Source organism: Mandrillus leucophaeus, unplaced genomic scaffold (genome assembly GCF_000951045.1).
Source record: "Mandrillus leucophaeus isolate KB7577 unplaced genomic scaffold, Mleu.le_1.0 Scaffold27, whole genome shotgun sequence".
In the NCBI taxonomy this organism is placed as follows: domain Eukaryota; kingdom Metazoa; phylum Chordata; class Mammalia; order Primates; family Cercopithecidae; genus Mandrillus; species Mandrillus leucophaeus.
In genome coordinates this window covers 6,459,020-6,482,482 of record NW_012102809.1, presented here as the reverse complement: position 1 = coordinate 6,482,482, position 23,463 = coordinate 6,459,020, and the positions used below count along the sequence as shown (strand labels likewise).

The following is a 23,463-nucleotide window of genomic DNA, read 5'->3' as shown; positions in this document are numbered from 1 at the left end:
ATTTTTCAGAATTATAGTTGGGAAATAAATATATATATATATACACACACACACACACATATATACACACACACACACACACATATATAAAAGGATATAATTCAAAAGGATGGATCAGTTGAACCTATTTTTTAAAACTTCACAGAAAACCTTAAGAGCAGGAAAGATGACATCAAACATGCTCTGTCAGGAGAAGTGGTTGCTCTTTCCTTTTTGTAGCCACAGGGTCTTGATGGGCAGGTGAAGCTTTCAGTCCCTAATGACAAATAGCCACTTTGTAAATGCCACTTTTAAATCTTCTAGGTGTAAAATAAAATGATAAAATCAAACCATCTTCCATTGAAGCAAAGAAAGAAGACTTTCCAAATTTAATAAATTTCCTGAAAACTGATAATTAGGTCATTCAGCAGGTAAAATAACTAGGAAAGGCTCTCATCTCTACAAATGAGAGGGCTGCCTGCAAGGTAGGGGCTCAGCGACCTGCAGTGAGATGATGGGAATTGCTGAGCTGAGGGAGCCACAATCATCTAAAGATTGAGAATAAGCATCATCGTGTAGTACTCTTGCATTGGGTGAGAGTTTTGCAGGGTTTCAGGGTTTCTTAAGGAACACAGTTTTCATTTGGCATGGGCATCCTTCTGCTGGCCTGGGGAGTTGAGGGTAATCTCATGGTAAATATTATTGGGTTTATCCACCCAGATGTCTTTATCTCAGATGTTAGGGTACTACTCTTTCCCTAACAAAGTCTTAACTTGGACATAAGAGATTGATCAAGTCTATACATTCATTCTGCTAGCTGTGGTTCCTTAAAATTAAATCCTGGGCCTCATTTTTAGCACAATCTGAAAGAAAACTGCTGAATATAAGGGTCTCTTTAATTCTTAAACTATCCAGTATGGTAGCCACTAGCCACCATGTGTCTAATGAAGTCTTGAAATGTGGCTATTCCAGACTGCCATATGCCAGAATTGTAAAATACATACTGGTCTTGAAAACTTGTACCAAAAATATAATAGCACTTACTAATAAGTCTTTATATGTGTTACATACTGAAATAATAGTTTTGATATATTGGGTTAAATCAAACACATTATTGAAATTAATCTCACCTGTATCTTTTTTACTTTTCACTTTATGCCTACTAGAAAATGTAAAATTACATATGTGGTTCTTATTCTATTTCCATGGGGGCAGAACTGCTTTAAATGCTTCATGGGGGCTTCCAGGCTTTCCAAGTGTGCCTAGAGAGCAGAGTCGGCTAGGCTGAGGTTGTTTTCCTTTCTCAAGGATTCTGAAGCTGTGCAAAGTGAGTCAATTCCAATTTGCATCTGTCAAAACACATAGAACTTTATAGCACCAAGAATGAACCTTAATGTATGCAAATTTTTAAAAATCATTTAGGAGGTCAAAGAATCCCAAGACAGAATGCAGAATATGACAAAAGAGTCTAATTACCTTACAAGTGTATGAAACAACCTCACTGAAGGGGGTGAGGGGAAAAGGTGCTGACCAAAGTGACTTTGAACTGAGTGGAGTCTGTAAGACTAAAGGTTAGAGGAACTGCATGGAAGCACTTTACTCAGCCAAAAAGTTGTTTCCAATATGGAACAGGTTAATGATTCTGAAATCACTATACATGTGCACTGGAACTGAACAATTAAGTAAATGGCTGGCAGATAGCGGAAGCCAGGTTTCCCACTATTGGAGTGGGAGGTTACATAGCAATGAGGCAAAGGGAGGGGACTAGAATGATCCGTGTGTGATGGGTTAGAGTTGGAGACATCCGTATGAACTCTTGTTTAATCTAATACAGATGTAGATGGTTATATAACAAGATACTGATGGAAATGTGCATATGCCCATATATATTTAACATATTTCCTTGTTTAGTCAGCTGAGAGTGCCTAGAAGCAACAATACCTCAGCAGCAACAAGCACATTTACTGCCCAGATTCTGGTTTCTAATACCATTTTCCAATAAAATGAAAGAGAGCTCCTTAGAGAAATAGCCTATTTTAGGCCAGGGTAGAAAATATATATGATGAATATAGAGAATTCTGTCATGCCAGAAGGCAAAGAAGTGCTACAATAAAAGAAAAAGGTTCATAATTATGGGGTATGTCAAAGGGATATGAGAGTCAACTGAAAGAGCTCCCAATGGTCAAAGCTGGAACAATTTGAGCAATAAAATGAATAAAGTAGTATTGGATTATAACTCAAATCATAAAGTAAATATCAGTGAGTCCATACTGATATAAATAAATGATTGAATGCATAAATAAATGAAGGATAAGAGACAAATATCCTATGCAGAAGAATTTCCCAAAAAAATTACATAGTTATTCTCAAGAATATGGAGCTTAACTCCCCTACTCCATAAGTGAGGGCTGTGCACAGTGACTTCCTTCCAAAGAATACAAGATGGAAAGGGGCCATAAAGAGTAACTTTACAGTGGAAAAACCTAGCAAACGCTACCTGGGACAGGTGATCAAGTTTAACATGAACAGTGATAAGCCATTTCTTAGTCAACTCAGGCTGCAATAACAAAATACCAAAGAATGGGTAGCTTAAAAAACAGAAATTTATTTCTCACAATCCTCCAGATGCAAAGTCCAATGTTAAGGTAGCAGCAAGATAGGTTTGGTTTTGAGGTGCAGCTGCTGTCTTGTAGTAGGCCCACATGACCTCTTCTTTCTGTGTGCACAGGGAGAGACAGAAAGCTGTCTGGTGTCTCTTATCTGGGACCTTATAAGGGTACTAATACAATCACAAAGTCTTCACCTTCTAGTTATCTTCCAAAGGAATTATCTCCAAATACCATCACAGTAGGGGTTGGGCTTCAATACGTGAATTTTGGAAGGGACATAAACATTCAGTTCATAACAGTCATAATGATAGCATTCCCTTGATATGTGATGAGAATGGCACTTAACCTCCATAATCTTCTTTCCAAAAATGCATAATCACCATCTAGTTATGATAAAAATGTAAGACAAATGTCCATTGAAGGACTTAGTATAAAATACCTGACTAGTACTCCTCAAAACTCCAAGGTCATCAAACACAAAGTCTGAGAAACAGCCACGGCCAAAAGGATCCTCAAGAAACAAGTAAATATAATGTGGTATTTTGGATGGGATTCTGGAACAGGAAAATAACACAAGGGATTTACTAATGGTAAGAATATACCATATTAATACAATATGTTAACAATAGGGGAAACTAAGTGTGGGATGCATGGGAATTCTGTATCTTATTTTCATGATTTTTCTGTAAATCTAAAAATAAAACTGTTCAAAAATAAACAGTTTATTTTTTAAAAAAAATAGACAGAGAAAGTTAGAAATTCTTCTACAATTACCTTCCAGAACATAAATGAAATGGTTTAACAATAGTATAGACATAAATAAAGACAGAATTTATGAAAGTTAGAAAAATGGCAAAAGAACATATCCAGAAGGAGACATGGTAAAACAAAAGGATGGGAAATATGAAACAGAGGGTAAGACATATAGAAGACACAAGACACAGTGAAAAGGAACCACAAAAGACCCAGAATAGACAAAGCAATCTTGGGCAAGAAAAACAAAGCTGGAGGCACCACACTACCTGATTTCAAAATATACTACAAAACCATAGTAATCAAAACAGTATTGAACTGGCATAAAAATATAAATATAAATCAGTGGAACAGAGTAGACAGTCCAGAAATAAATCCACTCATTTACTGTCAGTTGATCTTCAACAAAGGTGCCAAGAACTCACAATGGGATAAGGATAATCACTTAAATAAATCGTAGTAAGGAAATTGTATATCCACATTCAGAAGAATGAAACTGGACCCCTATCTCACACTGTCTACAAGAATCAACTCAAAATGGATTAAAGACTTACACATAAGACCTGAAACAGTAAATCTACTAGAAGAAAACATAAGAAAAATTCTCCTTGACAGTGTTCTGGGCAATGATATTTTTTTTGATATGACTCCAAAAGCCCAGGCAACAAAAGCAGAAATAGACAAGTAGGATTGCATCAAACTAAAAAGCTTCTGCACAGCAATGGAAACATGAAGTGTATGAACAACCTACAGAATGGGAGACAATATTTGCAAACCATACATCTGATAAGGGGTTAATATCCAAAATATGTAACAAACTCAAACAACTCAAGATCAAGAAAACAAACAACTCAATTTAAACAGAGACAAAGGACCTGAATAGACATTTCTCAAAAGATGACATACAAAATGGCCAACAGGTATATGAAAAAAATGCTTAACATCACTAATCATTAGAGAAATGCAAATCGAAACCACAATGAGATATTGCCTTACACCTTATCTGTTAGAATGGCTACTATCAAAAAGACAAAATGTAACAAGTGTTGGCAAATATGTGAAGAAAAGGGAACCCTTGTACACTGCTAGTGGACACGTAAATTTGTACAGTCATTATGGAAAGCAGTATGGAGGTTGCTCAAAAAATAAAAATAGAAGTATCATATGATCCAACAATTTCACTTCTGGGTATATATCCCAAGGAAATAAAATAAGCCTCTCAAAATACTCCCAAGTTCATTGCAGCATCAATCATAAGAGCCAAGATATGGAACCTATCTAAGTGTCTACCAAGAGATGAATTGATAAAGAAACTGTGGTGTGCCTGTATGTGTTTGTGTGTGTATGTGTATATATAATGGAATATTATACCGCACTAAAAAGGAAGAAAATCCTGCCACCTGTGACAACATGGTTGAGCTTGCAGGACATTGCACTAAGTGAAATGAGTCAAATACTTCATGTTCTTCTCCTTTACATGTGACCTCTAGGAGGTCAAACTCATAGAAGCAGACAGGAGAATGGTGTTTGGCAGGGGCTTCTGTGGAAGGGAATGGGGTGACCATGTTGGTCAAAATGTACAAAATTTCAGTTATGCAAGATGAATAAGTTCTGGAGGCCTATTGTGACAGCATGGTGACTATAGTTAATAATATTATACTGTCTTCTTGACATTTGCTAAGACAGTAGATCTTAAATGTTCTCACCACAAAAAAGGTAACCATGTGAAGTGATGAATATGTTAATTAGCTTGATTGGGATAAATAATTTTATAATGTGTACCTATATCAAAACACTGCATCATACACAATAAAGATATACAGTTTTCATCAATCATTCCTCAATAAAGCTGGGGAAAATAAAATAAAATTAGAACTGAAAAAATACAATGAGAATGTCTAGTTGCGTGTAATTGGAAAAGAAGAAATAATTGAAGAGATAATGGTATTAAACCAGTGATTCAAAATGTCTTAAGACCCGAAACAGACAAATTATTTTAAAAAATTCACTCCAGCCAGATGCAACGGCTCCACCCGTAATCCCAGCTACTTGGTAAACTGAGGTAGGAGGATTGTTTGAGCTGAAGAGTTCAAGGATGCAGTGAGCTATGATCCACTGTGCTACAGCCTGGGTGACAGAGTAAGACCTCATTTCTAAAAAAAAGAAAAGAAAAGAAAAAAACTTATTAAAAAATGTTCCACATCAAGTACATAATGATAAAATAGCTGAAAACCAAAAATGAAAAAAAGTAACTGTAGCAAAAGAATAAAGATTAATTGTCTTCAAAAGAATAACAATTAGAAATGATAACTGACTTCTCGACAGAAAAAAAAAAAACAAAAACAGAAACCAACAGATAATGAGATATTTTTTAAGTGCTGAAAGAAACTGACAACCTAGAATCAAGTACCATGAAGGATATTTGAGGAAAATATAATTCAAGGATAATAGTAAAACAAAGCCACGTTTATACAAACAACTGTTACTTGAAAGCCTTCACCAGATAAAAAGGGACCCACATGGAAGCTGTGAGATGCAAGAAGGAATGAACAAAAAAAAATGGTAAATATGTCAATAAATATGTAGATAAATATGAATAAATACTAAATGTATAAAACAATAATAACAATGCCCCATTAGGTCTTAAATGTACAAAGAAGTAAAACGCACAAAAATGATAGTATATAAACCTGAATAGACAGCAAATGAAGTTATAGTTTAAAAAATTATTGCATTTTCCAACAACAGGATAATACATACTAGACTCTGATAAATTTAAAACATACGCTGTAATTTATAGGGTTCCTCAAACCTAGTAAAAGGGTACGTGACTGCCAGGATTATAGAGGGAGGAGATGGAGTAATAAAAGATAATCAGTCCAAAAACAAGCAATGGAAAAGATGAAAAGAAACATAGAACAGATGAGACAAACAGAAAGTACATGACGAGGTGGTAGATTTAAACCCAAATGTATTGGTAGTGAGATATAAATGCACTAAGTGCTACAATTCAAAGGCAAAGATTGTCTGACTGTTTTGGTTTGTTTGTTTGTTTTTAAGACAGAGTCTCACTTTGTCACCTAGGCTGGAGTGCAGTAGTGTAATCTTGGCTCACTGTAACCTCCACCTCCCAGCTTCAAGAGATTCTCATGTCTCAGCCTCTTGAGTAGCCGAGATTACAGGCATGTGCCACCACATCCAGTTAATTTTTGTATTTTTAATAGAGATGGGGTTTTGCTATGTTGACCAGGCTGGTCTCGAACTCTTGATCTCAAGTGATCCACCTGCCCGACCTCCTAAAATACCGGGATTACAGGCATGGGCCACTGCGTCTGACCCTGATTGAGTTTTTTTGAAGGATGTGCTGTTTGCAAGAATTATCTAAAATAAAAGAATACAGATGGTTTGTAAGTAAAACGATGGAGAAAGATATATCACACAAACACTCTGCCCCCCAAAAACTTGGATAGTTATATTGATATTAGAAACAAAAGTAGACTTTAGGGTAAAAAGTATTTATAAAGATAGAAACTTAGTGATAATAGAAGGTTAGATTCAAGAGGAAGTTATAAAATTCTAAATTTGTAGGCATCTAATATAAAACAAAAGTTAACCAAACTGAAAGAAAAAATAGACAAATCCAAAATCATTATATTTTCAACAAAGCTCTCACTAACCGAAAAAGTGAATACATAGAAAGTCAGTACAGATATGGAATATTTGAAAACATAATCAGTAAACTTGACCTAATAATATTCAAAAAATGCTAAAACCAAAAATTATAGAAAACATATTCTTTTAAAATACACCAAAAATTGTTCCCAAAAAATAGTTGAAACCATGCAACATATAGTTTCTAACTACACTTCAATTTAGCTGTAAATTAATATCAAAATGATAACCAGAATATTACAGTCCTGGACAGGTGAGCTGCTGGTCCCAACCCCAAGGTCAACCCTGAAGAAACTGATAAGAAAACTTTGAGAATCCTTAAGGTGACAGGGGGTGTTATAACGTGTGGTCATTGGGTAGTGGCTTTGACCAATAGACAAAGTACCCACATAAACTCAGTTTTATAATATCTTTTCCAGGTATTGAAGTAAAGAAGTGTGTGGAGTGGGTTGGAACATGTGCATCTCTATCTTCTGAGAGGGGGTGAGGGGGTAGGAACATACACATGTTTGTATTCCTACTTCTATCTTCTGAGAGGGCCCAGAACCATGACACACTGGTAGCGATGAGCACTACCAGGGTCTAAACTTTGTTTTTGAAACTTTTGGAGAAATGACCCAGGGCTAGATCAGGATAAAATGAACCTAGAATATCTTTTTGCATCAAAAAGTAAGAATTCTCAATGAACAATCAAGATACACCAAAAGAACACAGAAATCAGCTGGCAGGGCTCCTACTGGCAAAATTGGGAAAAATATAAGCATCAAAATAATAAAAATGGACCACGGCACATTAAATAAAACAGAAATCTGTGAGTTTCTACTGATACAAACAAAGAAATTAATATATAAACAAAGAAAGCTCGTCCTTACAGTCAAATGCCAAATAATACATTTAAAAGCAGTGAGGAACCACCATTTGGAAACCACTATAGATGTGGTTGATTCACACTGGAGTGATGAATAGATGCCAAGGCTGTAGGGTGGGGGAGTTGATGAGGGCTAGGATATCTGCATAATCCCAGAACACTTCCAAATACAAATTATTTCCACATACGGTTACAAAAGGGGGAAACTGTGAATTTAAGGAAGAGAAACCTGGCAGACACCAAACCAAGTTAACATCACCTGTGGTGAAACGGGTCAACGTGACGTAATTCATCCCAATGAGATGTGTTGAAAAGAACACAGCTTCATCTCTGAGGTAATCCCATCCTGATTTTCAGGGTCTGAGGATGGTCATGAGGAAAAATCAGATGAACCACAGTAAGGTTATCGTAGAATGTAAGCCCTGCAATCCCTGAAAGCATCCAGGACATGAAAGACTGGGACACACTGTAATTTTGGAATATTAAACTAGTTTGGACCATATTTCTGGAATAAATCATATATGATTTTTCTTCTGTGAAACTTATTTTAGGGGGTGTGTGTGTGTGTGTGCGCGCGCGTGTGTGTGTTCTTTAAAACAAAATAGGTTTGGTAAGTTCTTCAGCTCTTGAGACCAATTTTTATGAGTTTGTCATTTGCTCTTTCATTTACTTTAACATATTACTTTACAGACAAAAGTTTTTCAATAATTCTGATCAAATTTATCAATCTTTTTCAATTCATGCTTTTTAAAAGATTTAAAACTATTCACCTGAGTGCTTCACTTTGTATTTCAAAGCTTTTGACTATTTAGGTCCTTAACCCACCTGGAGCTGATGTTTTTTTCAAATGATTTATTTCGAAATGACTTTCAACCTAAAGAAAAAATGCTGGAACAATGCAAAGAACTTGCATACCCTTTTACCTAGATAGTCACCAGTTAGTAGCATTTTGCTACATGTATTCCATTGCTTTGTATTTATCCCCATTAGCAGTATTCCTTTTTGTGAACCTTTTAAGAGCAAGCTACAGGTATGATGTCTTGTCACTCTAAAAACTTTAGTATATGTTGCCCCAAACAAGGACACTTTCTTCTATAATCAGCATACAATTCTCTAATCAGGAAATCGACATTGGTGCAAAACTAATGCCTACTTCACAGACTTCATTTAAATTTTGCTGGCTGTTCCAACAATATCTCTGTCTTTTCTTGTCTAGAATCGTATCCAGGAATATAGGTTGCATTTAGTTGTCATGCCTCTTCCAGTTGTTTCAGTGTGAGTGGGGACCACATAGGCATTCCCTTTGTCATAAATCAATGAATTGTGCATGCTTGTTTTGTGCATTGTTCTGCGTGTATATTTCATAATAAAAACGTCGATTTGTTTTAAATAAAGTGTTTATTTTTAAGATGAAAGTTAATCACACTTGTACATTTCAAATATAGCATTTGCTTCTGGAATTCAAATTTCTGCATTAAAATCAAGTTCCATTTTTTAATTTTTTTTTTTTTTTTTTTTTTTTTTTTTTTTTTAGACGAAGTCTTGGTTTTGTTGCCAGGCTAGAGTGCAGTGGTGTGACCTCAGCTCACTGCAACCTCTGCCTCCGGGGTTCAAGTGATTCTCCTCTGTCAGCCTCCTAAGTAGCTGGGATTATAGGCGCCCACAACCACGCCTAGCTAATTTTTGTATTTTTTGTAGAAATGGATTTTCGCCATGTTGTTCAGGCTGGTCTTGAACTCCTGACCTCAGGTCATCCACCTGCCTCGGCCTCCCAAAGTGCTGGGATTACAGGTGTGAGCCACCGCGCCTGGCCCGCAAAGCCTTCAAGTTTCAACTAACTGAACCCGGGAGGCAGAGGTTGCAGTGAGCTGAGGTCATGCCATTGCACTCCAGCCTGAGTGACAGAGCAAGACTTTGTTTAAAAAATAAATTAATTAATTAAAAAATGGAACTTAATTTTAATGCAGAAATTTGAATTCCAGGAGCAAATGCTATATTTGAAATGTAGAAGTGTGGTTAACTTTCATCTTAATTTTGTAAAGAGTCTCAAGACCAGAGAGTGAAAAAAAACCCCTTACCAAGTCACAGATGCAAGGGTAGACCCAGGCCTCCCAAAGTAGATTTTATTGGGACCTCTACCAATGTACATACCTCCACAAAAATCTCCTTCCTCTCGTAATCTATATGATTGTTTAAATATGGTATAGTTTTTATCATTTTAATGAAAAGAGTTGTGTATATATAAATTCACATTTTGATTAAAGTTTTAGCTGGAGATATTTAAATGGCTGACTAAATTTATGAGAGAGATGTATTGCTAGACCAATCTGTTCTAATAGAGCAGCAGATTTTTTTCTGACCTAGAATACAAAGATGGAATTTCCCAGTGGCCTCGACAACTGCTTTTGCAAATAATTTCAAAGGGCTGTTTGTCGAGATGGCAGTTTCTGGAAAGCCGACCTATGATGGATTCATAGCAGGAGTTGGGGAATCAACTGGCATACTGCTCATCCAGACTGGGGCTGTAGTGGCATGAACTGAGAAAGGAAATTGGTGCCCACCAGGCTTAAAATTAGACAGAGTCTCTTTCTGGCTGTTCTAGGGATAAGGAGTTTTGCAGATTTATTGCCTTAATTATGCAGACTTACTTTTGGGGGTTACTTTGGCTCAATTCAACATGCAGACCCAAACAGCACCTGTGACTTTTTCCCTCTCCTGAACTGTATTTGTTTCTTTAAACAAAATTGCTTATCAAAAGGAAATACGTTCTTTGCAAGAAGGTGGCTTATAACAAGCACTCTAGCACGGATTTTATTCTTTGGATTGTGAATTTCCACTCCTAATCCCATTCACAGAATTCTAGAAAATCCTTAGTTCACAAAATTTCAAAGGTGAAAACAGCCTTGGAAAATACTTCATAGTCCACTCTTCTTCATTTTCCAAAGTGTGGGGGTCAGCCTGTGAGCTGGGTTTCCCTGCCCCCGTTCAGTGCTCTTCCCACTGCACCTTCAACCTCAAATATGATGTGAGATGAGCTTTTCACATTGATAAAGGAGGGAACGTTCTCCAAAGCCACCTCCAACCATGGATGCTACGGTTCCCAGACAGCATGCGTTGACAACCATGAACTGCAATATCCTTTAATTAAAGAACTACGAAGAATCAACCCTGCATGGAACCTTAACTGCAGAACGACCTGTAATTTAAAAGATAAGAAATTTTTTAAAAAGAAAATATCATGTGCATCTATCTACCCGGAAAATCATTTGTGTAGAGTACTAACTCTGTTCGCTTCTCTCTTCTTCACTTTAAAAAAGACTCACGCCCATGAGGGGAGGTTGGGACGCCTGGGGAGGAAAGCGAAGAGAGGAAAAAGTCAGCGAGGATTCCGTCCCGGGGTAGGGCGGTGCGGCGCAGCCACGTCCCAAGGGCAAGACTTGGACCGGCCCGGGGCGCGGCGCCGGCGGCAGTGCGCACGCGCGAGGGTTGACCCGCTTCTTTGAGGCCCTCAGCCCTGCCTACTCCACATCCCCAGCGCCCCACACTCAGAGTTATAGGGGAGGGGTTGGAGAGGATCCAGAAAATGATGTTGAAAAGATCCCAGGTGGATAAGCAGGAGGAAGGCAAGGACATTGAGGGCAAAAAACCTTAAGTCACCCCCTAGCCTGGGCTCTGCACGAGTCTGAGCAAGGTGGAGGACCCTCAGCTGGTGCCCAGGTCCCCGAAAGCTGGGCCGGCCCCACGTGGAACCCCGAGGGGGCGGGGCGGAGCCGTGGGCAGGGCCGCGTGGCAACCCCCTGAGGCTCCGCCCCTCGGAAAGCCTCCTGCCCTCCCATTGGAAGACGTCGGGGGCGGGTCCGAGAAACGCCCCCCTCTCGCCACCAGCCCCCGCCCCGCCCCCTGTCCGCCCACGTTTTCGGTTCTTCCCGGAGCCTCAGAGCTCGGGGAAAGGAAACACCCGGGGCCACCACTGTGCCCCTGAACGCCGGAAGGCGAGCCCCCAACCGCCCCGCCCGCAGGCGGGTGACATAACCAGGGCGGGGCGACGTGGCTCCGCCTCCAGGGCCAGGGCGGCTGCCTGGGAGTCTGTGGCTCCCGCGGGACGTGGGTAAGAGGCCGCACATTGCAGACACCTCACGTCGCCAAGTGCTGCAATAGGACCCCCGCGGCTCCCCCCTCAGCTCCTTACCCTCCATAGCCTGTCCTACCCCCGTTATTTTGCACCTTTCTCCCCCTTTCTCTGTCTATGCATCTCCAAATGTCTGAGTATGGGGACGGCAAATTTGGCCCTGGAGGGCACGCTGCCTGGAGAAGCAAATTCAATGCTTCTCCTTAATCCGTTTGCATTTCTACAGTTTGACAGCTTGACGTCCTCTAGTGTAGTTTGGCAAAATTTTGGGGGTCGTTTTCATTTTTCTCTCTCCACAGGCTTAAGAATTAAAGTTGGCCAATGCCTTCTTTAGCATTTTATTAAAGACGCTACAATTTAGACTTTTGTTTTTCTGTTTGGTGCAGAAGAAGGGAAGAAAACCAGAGCTTAAAGTCGTTTAGAAAGGAAAGAGCCCTGTTAATTTTTCGATTTTGACTCAAGCTGTGGTCGACAGCACCTTGCACCGAGCGCAAACCCAGCTGCAGAAGTACTCTGTTGCAGGGTAGGCAACACCCACACAGGGTCTGTGCCGAGCATCAAAAGACAGTGCAGGTGTGTGTGGGTCCGGGTGTGCGTGTGCGTACGTGATATACGTGTGTGCGTGTGGGTACGTGTGTGTGTAGCCCAACAAATAACCCCAAGAGGCGCATCAAGATTAGAAAGAAGTCCGCACACTAGTGCTTGCCTTGGAAATTTCCTAAAGCGCTGAGAGTTGATTGGTAAATCACTAGTATCCGAAAATTGTCGTATCAGAGACTCCTTCCCCGGTGCCCTACTCGCCCCCTAAAACAGGTGTCGCTGTGTCCCTTGAAAAGGCCTGTGGCCCGCTGGGGCGTCAGAGGTGGTAAAATTCACAGAGGACATTCGGTGTATATTTCTGGGGCCCCACGTGTGCAAACCAAACCCCCGGGGCCTGGGCGTGTGCGCGCGCTCGCATGCCTTGTGTGCGGGCGGGCATGGGGGCGCTCGGCGCGGCTGGCGGGTGTGCGCGCGCGCGTGTGTGAGTGTGTGTGTGTGTGCTCGTGCGGGGGGCCGGGCTGCGTGCTCACGCGCTGCAGGCTGCGCCCAGAGCTCAGCTGCTGGGTTGGAGAAAAAGAGGGTAGGCAAGCGCAGGGGGCGGGCGGCCGAGGAGGGCTTTCGAATTAATCGAGCCAGCTTAGCTGTTTTTCCCTCTCCCGCTCCTTTAAACCCCCCTGCTTCGTAGAGAGAGGGCTGCATTCTCTGTGGTGCTGATGGAGGAGGGGGAGCAGGTTGAAACAATCGAGTGGGCGCGCCAGGACTCCCCAGCTCCTGGCGGGGAAGGGAGGGGGAGCCCCTGTTCTGCGCAAGGAGGGGGCGGGGTTGGGGGGGCCCCCGGAACGAGGAAGAGGCAGGGGTGACCGCTAGAACAGGGAAGTGGTCACCCCCGGGAGGCAAAATTTCATTCAGATCGCACATTAATTGGAGATATCTGATTAATTCCAGTTTCTGATGACTATAAATGGCGATTCTCTACCAAGGTGTCTATATTAAAAAAAAAAAAAAAATCATTCCGTGTCATCCCCCACGTCAGGCCTGCTCGTGGGCGTGAGGCTGTACTTCCTCCGCCCCCTCCTAATGGAGTGAACCATTCCCAGCTCTCCCCCCCCAGCCTCTCTCTCTCTCTCTCTCTCTCTCTCTCTTTCTGTCTCTTCCTCGCTCCCTCTCTTTCTCTCCTCCCTCTGCCTTCCCCGTGCATAAAGTCTCTGTCGCTCCCGGAACTTGTTGGCAATGCCTATTTTTCGGCTTTCCCCCGCGTTCTCTAAACTAACTATTTAAAGGTCTGCGGTCGCAAATGGTTTGACTAAACGTAGGATGGGACTTAAGTTGAACGGCAGATATATTTCACTGATCCTCGCGGTGCAAATAGGTAAGTGGCCGCTCAGCCCGGCTGGAGGTTGGAGGCGGGAGGCAGCCTGCCCCGGCCCGAAGCGCGGAAGGGGACTGGCGGGCCCGCGGCTGCCCCAGGGTGCGGAGAAGCCGGCAAACCCCCGAGGGTGGGGGCATCAGTTCCTGGGGACTAGCGCGTCCCAGATCGGTTTTTCCTAAAGCTATAGATTCCAAATGTTCGCCAGGAAATGTGTACGGCCGGACGTTTTCTGGACAGGGTCTTTTTCCACCTTTTTCCAAAGCACACATCCATTTTTGTTTCCCTTTCTGGGTTTAGACCAGGTTTGGTGCGCTCTGGGGCAATGTACTGGCTCCTGCGATACTGCAAGATTATTATTTTGAAGAGTCTAAAGGTGAATGCAGGAACAAAATGGCTAGGCAGCCAGGACTGGAAAGTTTATGTGCAGAAAGCAAAGATATTCCAGGGCTCAGACTGCTGCATTTAGAACTTTGTCATTCTCCCGCCCCTCCTCCCCCCTATATCCTAGCTGCAGCGTTTGCACCGCTACCGCAGACCCTGCTGGTGGGCAAACTGAGAGTGATAGGGAACTCCAGATCATATATTTTAATATGCTTACCATTGAAGAGGATGAATTCAGCCAAATTTACGTAGATGTACTTTTCTAGGCGCATTTGTCTGCTACTTTACACATTGGTGTCTGTATTATATATATAGGAAAGGGTTAAGAAGTATTTGGAATATGTCATGTCGGGTGTTTGTTATTTTTGTTTGTTTGAGGTTGGTTGTGGAAGGATTTATTTACTCCCCATTTTATGTTAAGGAATGCTGAGTCGTAGTTACGCTGTCAAGGGTCTCTTAAAGTTCACATTTTTACCATCCAGAATGAAGAAAAGATATACAAGAGGGCACTAGAAAACCCTCTTCTCTGACGCGGGGTCAGAACATTAATTAACGTGGCCTAAAAGCGAAAGTGAAGCAGGTTATTAATAGAATGGACAACAGGGGGGAAAAAAAGAAACTCCTGAAACGGAATTGTTGCCTCCTATCAGTTCAGGCTGTGGCATTCTTTGCAGACAGATCCTTGCAGTATTGGGGGGAGGGGTGCTTTAGGTAATTGGTTTGGGACAAGAAAGGAGAATGCATAACATGTTTTTTCCATAAGAAATGTGAAGGAAAACAAGGTTTGGAGTTCTGTAGACATTAAAATGGATTCTTTACAGTGGGGTTTTATGCAACTGACATGACTTTGAGTATCTGATCTTCTTTTGCAGAAACATTATAAGGATTTTAGAGTGTGTGAATGCAGGATATTGGTGTTTTCCTTTAATTCTAAAAAACGACAATGCTTGAAATCTGGTTGTTTTGAATCTTTGACATTAGTGAAAAGTGCTGCTATAAATAATATTTCTAATGGCAGCAAATGCCTTAAATGTTGGAAATAAGTGAATGTGGCATTTTGCAATAAACCTTTGAATCTTTAGAGAGCAGGAGACAGGGTTGTTTCTGAGATAGAAATTTTAATCGGACAAGATTTGGGACTCTGTTTCCCGGTGGGAAATAACCTTACTTTGAGAGGTTTGGAGGGGGGAAAAAAAAAAAAAAAAAGACGGTGGTCGTGCCTGAGGGACGCGTTTTGAACACATTAACCTCGGTCCAAAAATGACTATTTGTTGGCTGTGGAATTGAAATTGAGCGTATTTGTTCCCGAATGTCTGCCCTTTCCTGCACCAGAACCTCGGTCTTTATTAATTCATGGCTGGGAGCTGTCCCAAATCATTGACATTTGGCAAGAAAAGTGGGGGTTGGGGGGGGCGGGGAGGTAGAAGAGTGTGGTGAACACGAAAGAAGACTCAGCAGGAGGAAATTCGGAATGAATGAGATGTCGAACGAATGAATGAACGGATGAAAACCGCACAAGAAAGGGACGGCAGAGAGGACAGGGAAGGAGCCCGGGTCACCCGCCAGAGCCTCGCCTAAGCGGAGTTCAGGAAGGACAGCGAGGGACACACGGGCTGCGACCTGCTGGGACGCGTGCGCCTGCAAAACCCGTCCCGCGCGCAGCCTCCCGGCCTCCCAGAGAAGGCTAGAGTCTAAGGAGCCACAGTTTTAAAAGACAGAAATGTTCACGACTTCTTATTTTACACACGCACACACTCACACATGCGCGGTGTGCAGGGTCTTCTCCAGCAGCTCCTGGGAAGATAACGTGACAAGAGAGCTCCCGCCCCCGGCGAGCCCCAATTCCCCTTAAAAAATGTCAGTGCATTTTAGGGGCTTCTTTCGCCACCGAGTTTTGGGGGTGTAGGCAAGGGGTGAGGAGAGACGTGGACGGGGAGATTGGACTTTATTTTATTTCGTTTCTTCGCTTCAAAGCTGTATTTCTGACATGCGTTATAGAGGAAGACGTGTGGAGTGTATTCCCACTTTGAACGAGTTCTATCAGAACAAAGATTCGTTTATTCTTAAGATTTTACGTGAGTGTTCGATTTGTTAGTATTATAGTCGCCAGGATACTTAATTTTCGCTGTAAGGTGAACCCGGAGGTTTAAGAAGGTTTACGTATCTGCCCCAGGGGAGGTCGAAGTTAACCTTGGTCCCTTCCCCGGCGCTTCCCGTTCCGGATTAAAAAGCGCAAGGCCCGCCTCGCTCTTCCTGCAGCTCTTTGCAAATGGTACGTTCTCGGAAGCTGCTGCGGGTTCGGTCACCTTCCTTTTCGGCGTTTGGCCCGGCGCTCGGGGACAGGGACGCGCGTGGGGGAACGGGGGAGTGAGGTATCTGGTCCTCCCGGGACACATTCACACACAAACGCAGCCGCCAGAACGCGGCTGAGGACCAGGCCGGAGCCCAGGGTCGTGGGTGCCAGTGCGGATTTCGATTCTGAGATTCACCCTTTCTTCCCCGCCCCAAAGCTGTGTTTTCCTGGCGCCCTCCCCGCGCCCGGGCTGCTTTGGGCCGCTGGGCGCTCAGCTTCCAGCCGGGTTCGTCGGCCTCGGGGTGGAAAGAGGTGACCACAGCCGCGCGACCGCAGCCTGGTGCCTGTCTCTCCGTCCCGCGCCTCGGGGCTTGGCCGCCCAGAGGTCAGGGGCTTGGGGCTTGGACCTTCGTGCGGCCTGTGTTTCCTCCTCCTCCTCCTCCTCCTCCTCCTCCCGCCGCTCAGCTTTTATCCCTGCCCGCTCTCTGCAAGGAGTCCTGAGCTGGGGCCAGGAGCCCCGGGCCGCGGCGAGCTCACTTTCAGCAGCCAGGCTGGGACCAGGAGAAGAACAGCCTCTCCCGGCTGCTGTCCGGGGTGGAGGCTGGCGTTTTGGCGGGCGGGTGGGTTGTTAAGGGTGTCTGGGGAGCTGAGTGACTGACAGAGGAGGAGGAGAGAAGGAGGCCCGAGGTTCGTGGATCTGGCCTTTGCGGAGGTGACCCGGGCAGACTCATCCGTGACCCCGCCCGGCCTCTGGCCTTGTCCGCTCCAGACCACTCATCACCCGCGCCAGGTCTCAGGACGCCTAGGTTGCCCTCTTTCCAGTGGGGCGGGAAAGGGTGCATCCGAGGGTCTTACTCGGAATACAGAGTCCACGGTAGGCAATCGGTTTTATAATGAAACAATCCATTTCGGTGACTGCTGGTGGCTTCCGGGGACTATATTCGTTCATTCATTCAGCAGCGTTTGCTGAGCGCCCACCAAGGACAGAGCGCCAAGCCTGAGGCTTATTCGCGTGATGTGGCGTTGGGTTCAGCTGCGTGACCCCACGCCCTGCCGTCTCCCCACCCCGTTCTCGCCCCCGCACGCTGCAGCCGAGACCCCTTCTGTCACCTCAAAATGGAAGATCGCATTGTGAGAGCTGTGACAGGGCTTGCTGGGGAAGTGTTGGGAGACGAAGGAGGCAGTGAGGAGAAAGAGAAATAAAAGAGATGAGGGAGGTGAGAAGAGGGGGCGATGGAAACAGAAAAAGATATGGAGCGAGATGCGGGAGGGAGCTGGAGGAAAGGAATGGACTCACCTACCTCCCACCCACCCACACCTGCTCACGCACCGACAATCTGCACTAGTCGCAGCGTTAGCCGCAGGTCGGGCATTCCTGGGTCAAGTATTTCATTCACCTTTAACACTGGCGCGCCCCAAGGCTGGGTACTGGGAGAGGCCGCCCGATGCAACGAGGCCGCGCGGAGCCTGAGTCGCACAGGGAAGGGCAGTGGGGCGGCAGGGCGGGGTCGTGGCGCTGCTGACCGGTGTTCCCTCCTCCCCGCAGCGTATCTGGTGCAGGCCGTGAGAGCAGCGGGCAAGTGCGATGCGGTCTTCAAGGGCTTTTCGGACTGTTTGCTCAAGCTGGGCGACAGCATGGCCAACTACCCGCAGGGCCTGGACGACAAGACGAACATCAAGACCGTGTGCACGTAAGTGTCCTTTCTGGCCGGTTGGACTTCGGTTTTGAGGGAGCTACTGAGGTCGGAGAGTGCCGAGCCTCCCCGCCTGCGCTCAGCGTTCAGCGCCAGCGCGAACCCGAATCTGCTCACTCTTGCCTTCTGGCTCCAACCCCCAGGCCTAGGACCAGGCCCCCGGGTTAGAACCTGCACTTCCCAAGGGGATCCCACAGCCCGGGGGGGATATAGAGGAGGATCCTTCAACATAGACCCAGTCCCAGCTCTACGCGGCCTCACAGGCTTGCACAGAGGTGCGCATGCTCAACGGGCTGGGACCCAGGGCAAGGGGCGTGAAGAGTTGCTACCGGTTCTTGATGCTGCAAAATCTCTCTGCCTCGTAGCAATCTTTATCATTCTTTTCTCTTGCGTGAACGAGCGAGCCAGGTATTCTCTGAAGAACAGCTAGTTTGGATTTGAGGATTGTTTGGGGGTAATACTACATTTGCCTGAAGGGAAAGTCACTCGTCTCATCTGTCCATTTCTCCCGACATAACGCCCCTGTAATACACATCAAGGAAATGCCGGCACAGGCAAGGAGACACGGGTCCCCCTTCCTGTTTCTAGCAGACAGGCTGAGACACTGTCTTATTGTGTGCCAGTGACTTTACCCAAAAAGAGTAAGTCCAGGTGGTAGTTCAGTGATAGTCGCTGTTGAGTTTACAGCAGATTCCGAGGTTTGGAATAGCCACTGTCCTTGTTTCCCTCGCCCCCTTGCACATCCGCACGGTGTCCCCAGACCTGGACAGCTTCAAAGGTAAAGAGAGATGGGTAGGAGTTCATAGCCAGGCCCAGTGGTGTTTTCTCAGAGCTTGGCTGGAAAGCACTGCTCCCACTAGCAATAAGGTAACCAGCAGAGCACTACTGCAGTGGACCTGCAGCAATTTAGCTGCTGCAAACCTTAGAAAACACCCCCATCCTCTGCAACACACACTGTTTTATTTTGCAAAAAACAGCTGTGTTCCCCCACCCCCACAATAACGCTTCCAGTAAAGCCAAGGCAGGTTATGCCCCTTATTCCCTGAGGTTAGAGTGACCATTTTCTATGGCATCATTTGTAATACTGTGAAGGCTCTCCTGTCTCCCCACCTGGGGCAAAAGGGAATGGTGGAAGGAGGGATGTTTGTTTAGGTTTTGATAACTTAAATGGGTGTCACTTTTGCTACTCGGTTTCCTAAATGCCCCAGTGCCTACTAGGAGCCACAGCGGCTAAGTGGCTAGTGCTTTCCTATCATGAAAGGAACAAAGGCATTTAATTCTAAAAGCCTTGTGATGGATAAGAATGTATCTATAAGGATAAGAAAAGGTTGCATATAGAACAGCTCCCGAATCCTCTGTCATTTGTTGGAACTTATTTATTCCAAGCTATTTTAATTTTAAGCAGAACTTTTGTCTTGGAAAACAGGAAAGTGAGAACTCCTCCCTGAGGTCACAGGCCATGGCTAGGTCCCGGCCCTACTCAGTTGGGGGAGCTGGTTGCTCAACACGGAGCTGAAGCCCACCTCTGCCCAGCCCCAGGTAGAGTCTATCCTTCTCTACCAGGTCCCTCAGGACTCTGCCCCCATCTGGGCATGCATAAAGAAAAGAGCAATTTAGGCATCCTTTAGCAGGGGTGATTCCACAGACTCTCTGCAGGAAAGCTGTCCTCCCTGGGCCTCCTAATGTCCAAATATTGCTGTTTATTACAAGTTGAGGAACCTGGAAGCCCCGTGTCCCTCCAGTACTCATAAATTAACACAGTGCCTGCCTTCAATGTGCTTACAGTCCAGGCCAGCGAGCAGAAGGGAAAGAGAGGAGAAAATACAACCAAACTGTGTGGAGGGCAGGCACCGGTAACCTGGTGCTCAAGGCTCAGGGGAGGTGGGGACCAGCCCGGAGTTACAGAGAGGCACAGATCGACCCAGCTCTGAAAGGAGACAGCGCCCCAGGAATCGATCACGGGTTGGGATTATATTTAGTCTCAGGATCTATTTTGGGTTTTCAGAAGAAAGGGGGACAATCAAAAGGGACAGGTTGGATGAAGGTTGTGGGGGCGGGGCTAGGAGCTGAGCCTGGGAGGAGGAAGTGGTTGAGTTAGGCGCCGGTCTCCGGGAACTGACCGCCAGAGGAGGACAGAATGTGGGGGGGTCCTCGAGGGTTGGCAGCGGTGGGCACCACGCCCTCCCCGCAGTTCCGGCCTTGGGGGCTGGCGCTACACTCTGAAAACTGTGGGGAGGAAGCCCCATGAGGCCCAAGCCCACGGAAAAGACTGGGGAGGGAGAAAGAGGAGGGACCCAACGCGCAGGCCTGGGGCACTGGGGTTTGCAAGAGCAGATGAAGGCTACGAAGCCGGCCCCAGGTGCTTGGCCACTAACACTCACCGAGCCGGGGGAGAAGACAGGCAGGCAGGAGTCTCCAGGCCGAATCTGAGCCGGGGACTGTGGAGAGCAAGGAGGATCGAGGCAGGCCGGGGGGAGGAGGAAGAGGAAGTGGGGAACAGAAGAGAGGAAAGCAGACGGAATGGAAAAAGAAAGAAAGGGAAAATAAGGAGAATGGAAAACAAAAGGAAGAGGTAGTGGGTGGAGGGAAAGAATGAGGGCGAAGGCGAGAGTACCGCGGCGTGGAGAAGGAGGGAGACAGAAGGGGCTTGGGGGAGGAGAATGTAAGAAGCCCCGAGGGGAGGGCAGTGCTCAGAGCTAGTAACCCGTCTTGCAAGCTAAGAGGCATTAATGGGCGGCAGCTTGCGAGGCTTAGCACTGTTTTCCTAGCTTTCCCCGAGGAGGGCGAGCAATCTGTTTGCGGAGGCCGAGGTGCCAGCGCGCCGCAGCGGGTGCACGACCCGGCTCCCGGCTGCCGAGTCCTCTCCCCGCATCTGGAAGGGAAAACCAGGCAGGAGGGGGCGTCCCCCCCCCCCGCTTTAGACAGCCGCTTCTGGCGTAGGCGGAGGTCCCACGAGTCCCGACCTTGCGCAGCCCAGACGCCAGGGCGGTGAAGAGAAGGTAGGGAGGGGACACCCTGGGAAGTTCGCGGGGCCGCGAGCGGGGAGGCGCAGGGGTGCAGGCCCGGGGTCCTCCCGGCGCCCCAAGTGAACCTGCTTCTTCTGTTTTGTTCTGTTCCTCACCAGATACTGGGAGGATTTCCACAGCTGCACGGTCACAGCCCTTACGGATTGCCAGGAAGGGGCGAAAGATATGTGGGATAAACTGAGAAAAGAATCCAAAAACCTCAACATCCAAGGCAGCTTATTCGAACTCTGCGGCAGCGGTAACGGGGCGGCGGGGTCTCTGCTGCCGGCGCTCCCCGTGCTCCTGGTGTCTCTCTCGGCAGCTTTAGCGACCTGGCTTTCCTTCTGAGCGTGGGGCCAGCTCCCCCCACGCGCCCACTCACACTCACTCCATGCTCCCGGAAATCGAGAGGAAGATCCATTCGTTCCTTGGGGACGTTGTGATTCTCTGTGATGCTGAAAACACTCATATAGGATTGTGGGAAATCCTGATTCTCCTTTTTATTTCGTTTGATTTCTTGTGTTTTATTTGCCAAATGTTACCAATCAGTGAGCAAGCAAGCACAGCCAAAATCGGACCTCAGCTTTAGTCCGTCTTCACACACAAATAAGAAAACGGCAAACCCACCCCATTTTTAAATTTTATTATTATTAAATTTTTTTTTTTGTTTGTTTGGCAAAAGAATCTCAGGAACGGCCCTGGGCCACCTACTATATTAATCATGCTAGTAACATGAAAAATGATGGGCTCCTCCTAATAGGAAGGCGAGGAGAGGAGAAGGCCAGGGGAATGAATTCAAGAGAGATGTCCACGGACGAAGCATCCGGTGAATAATTCACGCTCACGTCGTTCTTCCACAGTATCTTGTTTTGATCATTTCCACTGCACATTTCTCCTCAAGAAAAGCGAAAGGACGGACTGTTGGCTTTGTGTTTGGAGGATAGGAGGGAGAGAGGGAAGGGGCTGAGGAAATCTCTGGGGTAAGAGTAAAGGCTTCCAGAAGGCACGCTGCTATGGTCACTGAGGGGTTAGCTTTATCTGCTGTTGTTGATGCATCCGTCCAAGTTCACTGCCTTTAATTTTCCCTCCTCCCTCTTGTTTTAGCTGTTACACACACAGTAATACCTGAATATCCAACGGTATAGATCACAAGGGGGGGACGTTAAATGTTAATCTAAAATATAGCTAAAAAAAGATTTTGACATAAAAGAGCCTTGATTTTAAAAAAAAAAAAACAGAGAGAGATGTAATTTAAAAAGTTTATTATAAATTAAATTCAGCAAAAAAAAGATTTGCTACAAAGTATAGAGAAGTATAAAATAAAAGTTATTGTTTGAAATGGGGGTGTCGTTTGTTTCCTACCCCAACCTGCTTCCTTGGCCCAGTTCTCAGGGTACGCGGAGGGACACAGGATGCCAGTGACAAGCTCACCTCTTCAGGAAGCCGCTGGAAACCTGCCACCTTCAAGCAGACCCTCCTCACTTAAGCCACTTGGCCACTTCCCCAAAACCCTGCTTCCTTAAAAAAGAGAAAATGAAAGTTGTTTTTAAATTAATTATTACAAAGCACAGATTCGTTCTATTTGAGGTTTACAGAAACTGAGCTTGCTCACACAGGCAGACAAAGCCAGTGGCCGGCCGGCTGCCCCCGCCTCAGGCGGGTCGGAGCCCTAACCACCATCCTTGCAGGCCTGGCCCTAACCACGATTCGCCTCTTCCTCTGCGGTGGCCAGAGGCAGCTTGCGAAGGAACCGCCATTAAGGGCTCCAGCAGAGGGGCCGAGAGGCTGTGTTCCCCGGCAGGGATCAGGTGAATCCTTTCATAATTAATAAGATAGCTCAGCTGAAATGGCGAGGAGACGGGCCCTATTGATCTGGCAGTGGGGCTGCTTCCACCTCTCCTATTTATAGGCCCCGCATGGCCTTACGGAGAAGTAAACATTCCGGAGTAAACAGGGGCAGAGGCGACCCGGGTCCGGGGGCTGTAGGCCTGGAGTAGGCGGGGCGGGGGCGGGGGGAAAGAACTGCATGTAGGTCTATGGGTTCAGAGAAATCGAAATCGAAATCTGAGTTCTTGGAGAAGGTGGCTGTGGGAAGAAGCTGCGGGGGCCCTGGGGGTGGGAGGAAGGGAGGAGAATAGAGGGAGACCGAGGGGGCTGCAGCAGGTTCCTAC

The 23,463-nt window shown here is 45.6% G+C and overlaps 1 protein-coding gene across 2 annotated transcripts; it reads left to right on the top strand.

Moving 5' to 3' along the window:
* Positions 1-13,027: 13,027 nt before the first annotated feature.
* On the top strand, positions 13,028-22,631 carry NRN1 (neuritin 1). Of its 2 annotated transcripts, XM_011984596.1 has the most exons (4): positions 13,028-13,130; positions 13,831-13,919; positions 18,140-18,284; positions 21,412-22,631. In XM_011984596.1, exons 2-4 carry the CDS (start codon positions 13,865-13,867, stop codon positions 21,638-21,640), a joined length of 429 nt encoding a protein of 142 aa, XP_011839986.1. In that variant the 5' UTR covers positions 13,028-13,130; positions 13,831-13,864; the 3' UTR covers positions 21,641-22,631. The 2 variants fall into 2 exon arrangements, with proteins under 2 accessions (XP_011839986.1, XP_011839985.1); XM_011984595.1 differs by lacking the exon at positions 13,028-13,130 and having other exon boundaries at positions 13,217-13,919.
* The last annotated feature ends 832 nt before the right edge of the window (positions 22,632-23,463 follow it).